The following is a 13,419-nucleotide window of genomic DNA, read 5'->3' on the forward strand; positions in this document are numbered from 1 at the left end:
TTATACACTTCTGCTCCTGTTATCACGTTTTTAGAAAACACCAGTGATTGTCTTACCGCTGTCTCTAACATCATGTCCTCCCTCTATCTGAAACTGAACCTGTCAAAAACTGAACTCCTCGTGTTCTCTCCCTCTACTAACCTACCTTTGCCTGGCATTGCCATCTCCGTGTGCGGTTCCACCATCACTCCAAAGCAGCATGCCCGCTGTCTTGGGGTCATCCTTGATTCCGAGCTTTCATTCACCTACCACATCCGATCACTGGCTCGCTCTTCTTATCTGCATCTCAAAAACATTTCTAGAATTTGCCCTTTTCTTACTTTCGACTCTGCAAAAACTCTTACTGTCTCACTTATTCATTCTTGTCTGGACTATTGTAACTCTTTACTAATCGGACTCCCTCTTACCAAACTCTCCCCGCTCCAATCTGTCCTGAATGCTGCTGCCAGGATCATATTCCTCACCAACCGTTACACCGATGCCTCTACCTTGTGCCAGTCATTACACTGGCTACCCATCCACTCCAGAATCCAGTACAAAACTACTACCCTCATCCACAAAGCACTCCATGGCTCAGCACCACCCTACATCTCCTCTCTGGTCTCAGTCTACCACCCTACCCATGCCCTCCGCTCCGCTAATGACCTCAGGTTAGCATCCTCAATAATCAGAACCTCCCACTCCCATCTCCAAGACTTTACACGTGCTGCGGCGATTCTTTGGAATGCAGTACCTAGGTTAATACGATTAATCCCCAATCCCCACAGTTTTAAGCATGCCCTAAAAACTCATTTGTTCAGACTGGCCTATCGCCTCAACGCATTTACCTAACTATCCCTGTGTGGCCTATTAAAAAAACCAAAAAAACATAATCAGGTTCCTCGCATCATGTTCTCATACACTTTATGCAGTTAATAGCACTCTGTGTCTGTACTGCTACATACTTAGGCAGTTAACTGGTTCATGCAGCTTTACATGAACACCCAATCCTTACACTATGGCTGGTCCAAATAACTAAAGCAATTGTTACCATCCACCTCTCGTGTCTCCCCTTTTCCTCATAGTTTGTAAGCTTGTGAGCAGGGCCCTCATTCCTCCTGGTATCTATTTTGAACTGTGATTTCTGTTATGCTGTAATGTCTATTGTCTGTACAATTCCCCTCTATAAGTTGTAAAGCGCTGCGGAATATGTTGGCGCTATATAAATAAAAATTATTATTATTATTATTATTATTATTATTAGAAGCTTAAGCAGTAAGGGACTACACCACTACAGCGCAAGAGAAGGATATTGATTTCCACCTGGACAAGGGGACTCTGAACTTGCTTCCGAACCGGCCGGACTCTGCCCACCCTGTGGTCTGGTGCCCTGGACTGTGGATGCTGAAGTCTTCAGTAAAGATAAAAAGACTGCAACCTTGTGTCCTCGTTCTTCTCTGTGCCATTCACCATCCACCATCTACACACCGGGAGCCCTGGGGATATACTTCACCTGTGGGAAGGTATACCATCAAGCTGCCATAACATCACCCCAGCAGACCCCTTAAAGCAGCGTCGGTCCCCACTGACCAAATACCACAGGTGGCGTCACGAGCATAAACTCTATCCCTTTAAAGACCTTTCCCTTTTATACGGACGACCCAGGGCAACGGACTGGGTCAGCCACTGTGACATCCCCCCTTTGAGCCGACTGGACTCGGTACTGAGTAACCCCTTGCCCTGACGGGGCGCTCCATATACTTAGTGCAATAATGCGCTTAGGGTTAAATGTCTTTCTTCCCGATTCACTGAACCATTTGACACTGTTCTTCACTCTCTCTCTTTATGGTAATCCTCTGTCCCCGTTGCACATGCACCGCTGGCCGGGACTCTGATCATTGGAAGCGCGGACACAGGATCGCAGTGAGCACACACCGTCTCAATGGCAGCTGTGATGTGCTTGTGCTGTTTGGAGACTCAGTCATTGGATGAGAGCTCTTTATAAGGCCCCCAGATCCCTCCCCCAGCACATGCATCCTGAAAAAGTCCAAACGAAACGTGCGTATTTTACATCTACATCAGTAAGTACTCTTTCCTTTGCCTTGTGCTTTCTTGGAGGTTATTATGTCTTTTAGCCACCGTCTGTTCCTATGACTGCACTGTCACATTGGTTCACTATGTCTGCACATTGCACTTTTCCTACAACATAAACTATCTATCATATGAGCCATTTTCTCTATTTTCTCTATTCGGATTTAAGCAGTACTATCTCATTGATGTTTATACATATATCTATGGACCTTATGCAACTTGAGTCACTTTAACGAAAATGGTATTGTGGCCCTATCTATTAAGCTATACTTACGGTTAGGTAATTATGATGTGCACTTTGCACTTTATGTGGTTAATGTGCCCCTGCAATTTAATGCTCAGCAGCCTTTTATGTTCTATCGTGTTTAGTTTATGCTACTTACTTGAATAAAATTTTGTTTTTATGGATTATGCTCCGAGGTGTTGATCTATCCCCTCCTTTTCTTAGGGTTCATTATATGCACGAGTTTCTGTCCTTCTAAATTGAGGGCATTTTTTTATAAACTTTTGACTCTGCAGTAAAGAATAAAATGCCTTAAAGCATTCTCTCTCATTATTCTGGCATTTGGAAAATATTAATAATTATGGTAATCCTAATTGATCTAAAATGGGAAAGGATTATTCTGATTTCATGTCAGGTATTGAGAAAAACATGCATATGTGTATTTTTATATAGTGTATGTAACTTCTCGTTTCAACTGTACCAACATTTTTTCTTTGTTATTTTTTCATTTTTGATTGTAATTTTGTATCTAAATAAAATTTAAAGATTTTTTAGCAATGTAGAAATACAATTTATTATTTTGATACATAGCACACTAAAAAAGTAACATCTTACAATACTTTCAAATTTCAATACATCAATTATTTTTTCAATGTTTCCAAGGTTTAATGTAAAATATACTATAAAGGCAGCATGGTGGCTCAGTGGTTAGCACAGCAGCCTTGCAGCGCTGGAGTCCTGAGTTCAAATCCCACCAAGGACAACATCTGCAAGGAGTTTGTATGTTCTCCCCATGTTTGCGTGGGTTTCCTCCGGGTTCTCCGGTTTCCTCCTACATTCCAAAGACATACTGATAGGGAATTTAGATTGTGAGCCCCATCGGGGACAGTGACGATAATGTGTGCAAACTGTAAAGCGCTATGGAATAGCGCTATAAAAAAATAAATATTATTATTATTAAAGGCAGGTAAGAAACATTGCTTTGGAGACATTTCCACCAGGACAACATTTGGCTGAACTAGTCATCTAACAGATGAATCAACCTGCTTAGTTAGACTTCATTCAGTCATCCGATTTTTTAACATACCGGTAGTTTGATCAGAGTGTGATACAAGAGTCACAAGTGATTTTCTTGTATGTGGAGAAATTAAAAAAAAAATCTTCACAATCCGTGAAAATCAAATGTCATCCGGGTGTGGTCCAATTTCTTCACGGACCCTTTGACTTGCAATCCTGACGTTGATCCAACCCTTTGATCAAAATCAGACATGTCTCCGATATTTTCCGTGGACCACTCAGTCCGAGGAAAATAGTCATGTGAATCGCCCACAGACTATCAGCAATGAATAAGAGGCACTTAGATCGAAAAGAGTCTGCTTATGGATCCCTGGGGTAGCTGGTGACACTTATGCTGCATGATTTGATGCTAGATTTTTAAGTATGGCTTCAATAAATGATGGATTTTAAAGGAACAAAGAGCTAGACTATCTCCTCTTTTGATTTCTAATCTTGCTGCATCACAGACTCTCCATGCTGTGGTTCCTGGACATCTAAGGGGTGAGCTGACCTTTTTTCTCTTATTTCTATAGACTATCATAGGTATAACAGCTATCTGTGAAAAACACTAATAGCACTCGTACGTGAAAATCTTTTGTCTGAATGAGGCCTTAGACTGCTTTTGAAACCTTCTGTTCATGGTACAATATGCAGTACGCTGGAAGGATTTCCTGATGTATTCCTCCAGTGAAAAATTCAATGGCCCTGATTTATTATTGTGCTTTTGCCAGTTTTGTTATTGAAAAATATGTTCATAAATCTTTTGTTCAACATGGAAGTCAAGCAAAAAATGTTAAACTTTTAGCATTTACATTCCAGTCCTGGCCAGCTTGATACAAATGAGTGGGGGTGGGGGGACATGGCTATACCCACTCGTCTACTCCATGAAAAGTTTAGTGGTGTAAGTTTCACTATAAATGTACTCCAGCACTTAGTTAGGTACATGCCCCATCATTAAGACTGCTGTGTACAATGCCAGTCTCAGTGATTTGCTCCCTGGAATCTGAAAGTGGCACATGGGCAGTGCAGTGGCTCTGTACTTAGCACTGTATCCTTGCAGTGTTGGGTCCTGGGTTCAATTCTCATCAAGGACAAAGTAAAGTGCTGTGATTCATGGTGCTATGTAAGCAAGTAAAATTAATAAATGTTGGTCAAATACACTTAAAAAAGTATATACTGATGTTGGAGAAACATACATAGTTTTGGGCGTCTGTAATGTAATTGGTGCCTGGTTGTAATATCTCTCTACAATGAGGTGTCCACAGTGTTTGCCAGACCGCCTTAAAAACTTCAGTTAGTTGATTGTGGGGTTGAAAAGGGTCAGACCTGCACCAATTCATATTGATGACGTATCCTAAAGATATTAAATTCCCATAGAATCATTATAATTAAAGTATTTAGATGTTTGTGTAGCTATGAGCATTAGTCATTGTGTTCAGGAGTCAAGTGAGATATGATTTGTTATTAGAAAATAGCCATATTTGATGGAAAATCAAACAATGAACTAGGCAAAATCATTAAAAGGTAAAAATAAATAACATAGATACTAAAGTTAATGTGAACTTTTCAAAACTGTCAAATGAAACCGCAATCACTTACAGCATGCACAAGTCACATTAAAGACAAGGCCAGCACTGCAAAATTGTTTATAGGTGATTCCATCTGAACAATGCCAGAAAGCGTTTTTGTCACCAGCAACAGGGTACAGGCCACTGGCTCTTCCAACACAGAATGTTTGGTGGGATTTAACAGGTAGTACACTTGGTGAGTTGCCTTGAAAATAAAAAATAACAATTAGGTGGGAAAAAAGTATATGTATGACTGGTAGTAAAATAATAAGCAATATGGCCTATATTATTGCTTTTTTATTGTTTGCAAATGCTGGTTTATGCACTGTATTACACCAATGCAAGCCAAAGTTATGAGTGTAAACAACTGAATGAACTACATTTGAGTCATTTCTACAAGACCATAACACTTACCTTTATGATGGTCATGCGAATGGCCATTCCCTGATGGATTGCTTTCAGGGTTGCTGTGCATGGGATTGCTTCCAGAGTGATGGGTCTTAATGCTGTTATGAGAAGGACTAGACTTAGGGATACTCTGAGAAGGTATGTCCTCATGGTGACTAGTCTTGGGGATACTGCCAGAATGACTGGATTTTGGAACTATATGAGATGGAACGCTTCCAGGACGATTGGTCTTGGGGTTGTTTGTACTCCTATGTGAAGGAATATTGTCATGATGAATGGATTTGGGAATATTAGTAGGACTTGTCTTAGAGCTGCTATGAGAAGGATGTCTTTTAGTTTGGCTTGAATTAGGAATGGAATGAGAGGGAACATTCCCTGGGTGATCAGCCTTGGGGATACTGCCAGATGGATTGGTTTTAGGACTGCCATGAGAAGAAATGCTCTGATCATGAATGGTTTTGGGCATGCTGCCAGAGTGACTGTTTTTAGGAGAGCTATGTGAAGGAATGCCTCTAGGGTGACTTGTCTTGGGGATATTTTCAGTGGATTTAGGTGTACTATGAGATGGACTGCCTACAGGTTGATTGGCCTTTGGGTTGCTGCTAGGACTGCTGTGCGAGGGAATGATCTCATGGTGAAGGGATTTGGGAACACCTTTAGAGGGACTTGTCCTAGGGCTGCTATGAGAAGGAATTATTTTGTGGTCATTTGTCTTAGGACTGTTGTGAGAGTGAATGGTCCCAGGGGCACTAGTTTTGTGGATTCCTTCAGATGAACTGGTCTTGGGAATATTATGAATAGGAATGCTGCTTGGGCCACTATGAGTGGGAATTATCTGATGATGAGTTGTCTTGGGGATGTTGCTGTGGGTTCCAGTCTTATGATTGCTCTGAGAGGGAATGCTGTCATGATGGGTAGTCTTAGGGATGTCACCAGAAGGACTAACTTTCGGGCTGCTATGAGAGGGGATCGTCTTGGGGCTGCTATCTGAGGGATTATGTTTATGGTTAATGTTGTCAGAACCACTGTGTGCTTTAATGGGTATCTTTTGTGTGGTTGAAGTAGAACCTTTAAAACAAATAAAAAAGAAGAATGTTTATTAATTGCCACCATACTCATGCCATATTATTCATAATTCATTTTATTCATTTTGTGAAAATGATAAACAAAACATTTTGCTCTATTTTGCTCTATGGAGTCAATATTTCTCAGAATTTTTTCAAGATTTGTAAAACTTGTAATATGTTACATTTTTTACCACAAGACACACAATAAACCCAAATGTTTACTTTTTAGTTTTTTACTATAAATAAAAAAAATGAAATCATGTCAAAGCATTTTGTATCTAAAAAATGCAGTGAAATAAAAATCAGCAAAACAATCTTTATGAATCCCTCTTATAGTTCGGTCTCTGCAGTAGTTGCTATTTCCTTAACACAAAATGTTCCATGTCTATCAAAATAATATTAGACAGTAGACTACATCTTCTTTACCACCTCACTTCAAGCTACATTAAGGAGATTTACTGATTTTATGAAATTACAGATTAATCACTATATAAAGAGTAATACTACTTTCTGATATGATTGATGTTTCAATTCTTTACAAGGGGGTAACCAGAAAAGGCTGAATCCCAAAGTGACATTTTGAATGTCCTCCCTCCTTTCAACTTAAACATTTATTAACGCTATATGAAATTAAAGCATAGGCAATAAGGCACACTTACTAAATTCCATAAAAATAAAATATGCTTTGATTATGTCCTAACATATAGTGTACAGATTAGGTGTAACGTTAATAACTACTCTAACTGCTCTTTCTGGAGCACTCTGGAATGCCCGCTCAATCTGCAATATGCTTCACGTGATTCATGACCTTTTTCTCTCTCACAATCTTGCCTTCCTTGGCCTCACAGGAACATGGCTAACACCCTCTGACACCACCTCCCCTGCTGTGCTGTGGTACGGCGGCCTCCACTTCAACCACACCTCTCGCCCTGGCAACAAACATGGTGGAGGAGTGGGTCATCTCCTTTCTTCAAACTGCACATGTAATCTAATCCCACCTCTACCCTCCCTTATCCTCCCCTCTTTGGGAGTCCACTCTGTCCGCATCTACTCTCTCTCCAACCTCCAAATGGCCGTCATATACCGACCTCCGGGCCCGGCCACTGACTTTATTGACCAATTCTCCACCTGGCTTCTTCACTTTCTCTCTACTGACATTCCCACCATCATCATGGGTGACTTCAACATCCCCACTGATATCCTTCAGTCAACAGCCTCCAAACTTCGGTCCCTTACTTCATCTTTTGGACACTCAGTGGTCCTCTGCAGCCACCCACACAGACGGACATACACTAGACCTAGTCTTCATCCATCTCTGCTCTCTATCTAACTTCACCACCTCACCTCTCCCTCTATCCGACCACCATCTGCTCACTTTCTCATCCCTGTCCCCCTCACCGGTCACCCATGTCCAGCAACATGCGCACCCCCGCAGAAACCTTGCACACCATGACACTCACACGCTCTCTGACTCTATCCTACCACTGGCATCCATATCCTCACTCCACAACACAGACAGTGCCACTGCTTTCTACAATGCCACTCTCACATCAGCTATTGACACGGTTGCCCCTCTCGTTCATGGCAGAGTGCAACGTATCAACAGACAACCCTGGCACAATAACACCACTAAAAAGCTCCAGCAAGTGTCCAGGGTTGCAGAGCGGAATTGGAAGAAAACACATTCGCAAGACGACTTTACTGCATTCAAACAAGCAACACTCGCTTTTAAATCTGCACTCACCTCTGCTAAACATGCCTACTTCACAACCTTCGTATCTTACCTATCCTACAACCCCAAACAGTTATTCAAAACCTTTAACTCCCTCCTCTGCTCCCCACTGCCCCCTCCAACCTCCCTCATCTCTGCTGAGGACTTTGTCACACACTTTAAAAATAAGATCGACCAAACAAGGCAAGTCTTCATTGTTCAACCAACACAACCCCTTTGTATAGCAGACCAATGCCCAAACTCCATAACCTCACTATCCAACATCACTGAAGGGGGGTTTAACTGTCTCCTCTCCAAATTGCACCTCACCACCTGTGCGCTCGACCCCTTACCATACCACCTCCTCCCCAACCTCACCACCACTCTTATCCCATCCCTAACCCGCCTCTTCAACCTATCACTAACTTCTGGCACCTTACCTTCTGCTTTCAAACATGCCACAATAACGCCTATTCTTAAAAAGCCAACCCTCGATCCAACTGCTATGTCCAACTATCGCCCAATATCACTGCTGCCATTCGCTTCCAGACTCCCGGAGCAGCACGTCCATGCTGAACTTTCCTCCCACCTCTCATATAACTTGCTCTTTGACAATATACAATCTGGTTTCCGCCCCATCACTCAACTGAGACAGCCCTGACCAAAATCACTAATGACCTACTTACAGCCAAAGCTAACGGACAATACTCTGTACTCCTCCTTCTAGACCAATCCTCTGCTTTGGACACAGTTTACCACTCCTCATACCCTTCCAACCGCACATTCAGCGTCTCCCACTCCCAGACTACCTTCTCATCTCACCCTCTCACTGTTGGAGCCCCCCAAGGCTCTGTTCTAGGACCCCTACTCTTCTCAAGCTATACACTTGACCTGGGACAACTCATAATGTCCCATGGATTCCAGTACCACCTTTATGCTGATGACAATCAGATCTACCTTTCTGGCCCAGACGTCACCTCTCTGCTGTCCAGAATCCCAGAGTGTCTATCAGCCATATCCTCCTTCTTCTCCTCTTCCTCAAACTCAATGTGTCTTTCCTCCATCTCCTAGATCTTCCTTACCTGACCTATCTATCGCAATTAATGACATCACGCTTCCCCTCGTCCTGGAAGTCCGCTGCCTCGGAGTAACCCTTGACTCTGCCCTGTCCTTCAAACTGCACATCCAAGCTCTTTCCACCTCCTGTCGCCTCCAGCTCAAAAATATCTCCAGAATCTGTCCTTTCCTCAACCGTCAATCTACTAAAATGCTTGTGCATGCCCTCATCATCTCCTGTCTTGATTACTGCAACATCCTTTTCCGTGGCCTCACTGCTAACACCCGTGCACATCTCCAGTCCATCCTTAACTCTGCTGCCTGACTAATTCATCTCTCTCCTAGCTACTCCAGAAGATGTTCTGAAAGGTGTTCTGTCAGTGTCACACTGACAAGTCTAATGCATCTCACAAGTACATGTGTATTGCAATGCATTTGAATAGTGATCAGACAAATAAAGTTAAAGTCACATAGAGGGATTAAGTAGAAAAGTAAAAAAAAGCTATTTGTTTCAATAAAAACACATAAAAAAATTGTCAAAAAAATTACACCAATAAATACGCATATTTTTGGAAAATCAAAATTAAATGTAAATCGTAGAAATATATGGTATTGCCTTTTTGGAATGACCTGATCTATAAAGCTACTAAATTGATTAACGGTTTCCATGAACATCATAAATAAATAGGAATAGTATCACGGATTGTGCCAGACACAGTGTAAATGTCCTCGTATAGTAATAGCGCCAGTATTAGTAGTTCCATAAAATAATTGTGCTCACTATTTTGACACAAACAGTAACTATGGCTCTTAAAATTAATAGTATCGTATTTCTAGACCACAGCCAAAGACAGAAAGAGAAGTTTGGCTGCAGAATGTGATTGTCATCTATATTCTCCTCTCGCTGTAACATCTGTCTCTCTCTTGCCTGCTCCACACTGAGCAGGCTCTTGTCATCCGCCAGTATTCTCCTTTCCACCAAGACATCCTTTAACCTTCACCCTGATCCCGGCATCCCACTAGTGTCGGATGTACCCTTAATCCTTCTCCCACTTTGGAAAGACAGACACCGGGATTGGTTATTGCTTTGGGGGTAAGTCACTATCCAACTCAACACATCTGCTAAGTAAATGGTGGAGCAGAGAGCTGATTGATTCCAGCTCCTCCGTTGTACTCAAATGCATCTGCATCTTCAGTCTTGCATCTAGACCTGGCAAACAAGACCTCTTTGTGCACTGGCCCCAAAGCAACTGCTATTACTGCTTTGTCACTGGTTACAGCCATTTTCAAAATTCTAGTTTGCCAAAATTGAATGCAAACACTTGCTTACACTTAGAACCTTGTGCATAGTACGTAGCTAGCATTGCTCTAATACAGGGATACAATTTAGATGGTACTCTAAGCAACAAGGGGAATTATCTATATCCGTTCTACAGTATGTATGAAGTTTGGGACAGTTTTGACCTCATTTGTGCAATGCCAGTTTTCGACTTTGTCAATAAAAGTAGGTGTAATTTTGATTGAAGAAGTAGTTTAGAACTTATTTATTATCAATTGTGACTTCTTAAAAAGTAACAATTGCTTGGACTCCAGATGTAGAAGGTCCCATTTTTTCTGGTACACTGCATATCGTTCAAGACTCTGAACAAGCGCCTGTCTTTTTCATCGGAAGCTGTTTCCAGCAACTACATCTGACATTTATAAGTAAGGACTTGCTTTATCTGTATTAGTCATATACTTAATTTATACTGCATATTATCTTGATGCATAGAAGGCTTCAGCTATCATTCCTAGTTTTTCATAGTTATAGGCTCAAGTTGCTGGAATCAATTATTACTATAAGGGTTCGCTCACACCACTGTGTTCGCTGTCTGAATGTGATTTAACAAAACATCGGATCGTAATCGGACTAATGTTATTCTACAGGGTTGCGCACATGTCCTGATTTTTTTCCTCGGCCCGTGCATGTCTGAGTTTGATCACATATCCGTATTGCACTCGACCATACAAGTCCCTTCCCTTAAGATCGGTGCCCCATGACGTCACCATGGGGCCCAATCGTTGCCATGGCAATCAGAGGTTGTCATGACAGCATACGGGTCACCCAGCTACTGCAAGCCTGTTAAACCATGCTCAGTGCAACACTGACAGGTATAATGTATTGCAATACTGTTGCACTGCAATGCATTATACCAGTGGAGGAACAAACGTTAAAGTCCCATAGAGTGAATAAGTAAACAGGAAAAAAAATGAAAAAAAAAATGAAAAAATATAAAAAATAAACACATATATTTATTTTAAAAAAGTACATATATTTTGCATCCAAACAGTAGCTTTCCACCACATATGGGACATCAGCATACTCAAGAGATACTGCAAAAAAATGTCTGGTCCAGTTTCTCCTGTTACCTTATTGAAAATGCTACATTTGGAACCAAATCAATATTTTGGGGGGAAAAAGTAAATTTTTCATTTTTTCATTCCACATTGATTTAATTCTGGTGAAGGCCCCTAAAGGGTTAATAAACTTCTTGAGTGTGGCTTTGAGCGGCGCAGTTTTTAAAATGGTATCACTGGTTAATTTCTGTCACTTAGAACCCTTAAAGTCTATTCAAATGTGATGTGGTCCCTGAAAAATTAGTTTTGTAAATTTTGGTGAAAAAATGAAAAATTGCCAATAAACTTTTAACCCTTCTAACTTCCAAAAAATTATGTTCAAAAAATTATGCAGATTACTTGTAGACATGTAGTAAAAATGTACAGTTTAAAAATTGCTCCATTTTCAATTTTTTTTGTTAAATTTTAGATATTTTCATAATTTTCATAAATAAATGCAAATCGTAATCAACCTAAATTTACTTCTAATTTGAAGTCAAAGATGTCACGGAAAAAAAACAGTCTCAGAATCGTGTTAAAGAATTCCAGAGTTAAAACCTCATAAAATGACACTGGTCAGAATTCACAAAAAAGGCCTGGTACCTTTTTGGTAGAGCATTGAACAGCAAGGTGGATTGTTGCTGAAGGGAAAAAAAAATAAAAAATCTTTAAATCTTCAGTTTAGCGAGTGTGAGAGACCTGAGTGTGACCTGAGCGTAAGTGTGACTTGTGATTCAGTGACTTTGGAATCAGGGAGTTTCCAAGGGAGGAATTGCTGTCTGTATTTTATTAATACTTTGTATTTATTTTTATTTAACGTTTCTGTCTGGTTCAATCCCCATTAGGAAATGTGCTCCACTATTGTTAATGCCATCCAGTGCACATCTTGCCACATGTATGCAGTCCTTGATCAGCCGGTCGAGGGTGCATACTGCTGTGCGAGATGTGAGCACGTTGTGCATTTGGAAACCCAGATTCTGGATCTAAATGTGCAGCTGGCAACACTGAGATCCATAGACAATATGGAGAGGAGTCTTCTGCTCACTGAGCAGACGCTCAATGGGATAGATGAGGGGGGGATGGTAGGATGGAGCTGCAGGACAGTGAAGTAGGTAGCTGGGTGACATTCAGAAAGCGGGGTAGAGGGAAGAGTGCCAGGGAGGCTAGTCCTGATCTGACACACCCCAATAAGTTTGCTAAGTTGGCGGATGAGGGGGGTGCCAGTACAGGGGTAGCACTGCTGCAGCCAAGCATGCCCTCTGAAAGCCGGAGGAGTGACTGCTACAGTAAGGAGGGAAATAGGAGAGCAGTACAGGCCAGACAGGTGCTGGTAGTGGGGGACTCAATTATTAGGGGAACAGATAGGGCAATCTGTCACAAAGACAGGGATCGTCGGATGGTGCGCTGCCTACCTGGCGCTCGAGTCCGACACATCGCTGATCGGGTTGACAGATTACTGGGAGGGGATGGTGAGGACCCAGCGGTCATGGTGCACATTGGCACAAATGACAAAGTTAGAGGTAGGTGGAAGGTCCTTAAAGATGATTTCAGGGAATTAGGCTGCAAGCTGAAAGCAAGGACCTCCAACGTGGTATTTTCCGAAATACTGCCTGTACCACATGCCACGCCAGAGAGGCAATGGGAGATTAGGGAGGTTAATAAGTGGCTCAAGAATTGGTGTAGGAAGGAGTAGTTTGGGTTCCTGCAGAACTGGGCCGACTTCTCAGTGGGCTACAGGCTCTACGCTAGGGACGGGCTGCACCTCAATGGGGAAGGTGCAGCTGTGCTGGGGGAGAAAATGGCTAGAAGGTTGGAGGAGTGTTTAAACTAGGGATTGGGGGGAGGGTATTCAATTTATAGGAGGGGAAGATAGGGCAGATAGAG

At 41.9% G+C, this 13,419-nt stretch overlaps 1 protein-coding gene across 1 annotated transcript in view; it reads right to left on the reverse strand.

Annotated features, from left to right (window-relative positions):
• Positions 1-13,419, reverse strand: part of LOC143817674 (uncharacterized) — a 110,685-nt gene that overhangs the window by 16,217 nt on the left and 81,049 nt on the right. The window contains exons 15-16 of the mRNA XM_077299166.1: positions 5,332-6,393; positions 4,949-5,122 (exon numbers count right to left, since the gene is read on the reverse strand). Coding sequence (XP_077155281.1) covers positions 4,949-5,122; positions 5,332-6,393 — 1,236 coding nt within the window. The remainder of the gene's footprint in view (positions 1-4,948; positions 5,123-5,331; positions 6,394-13,419) is intronic.

Source organism: Ranitomeya variabilis, chromosome 3 (assembly GCF_051348905.1).
Source record: "Ranitomeya variabilis isolate aRanVar5 chromosome 3, aRanVar5.hap1, whole genome shotgun sequence".
Taxonomy (NCBI): domain Eukaryota; kingdom Metazoa; phylum Chordata; class Amphibia; order Anura; family Dendrobatidae; genus Ranitomeya; species Ranitomeya variabilis.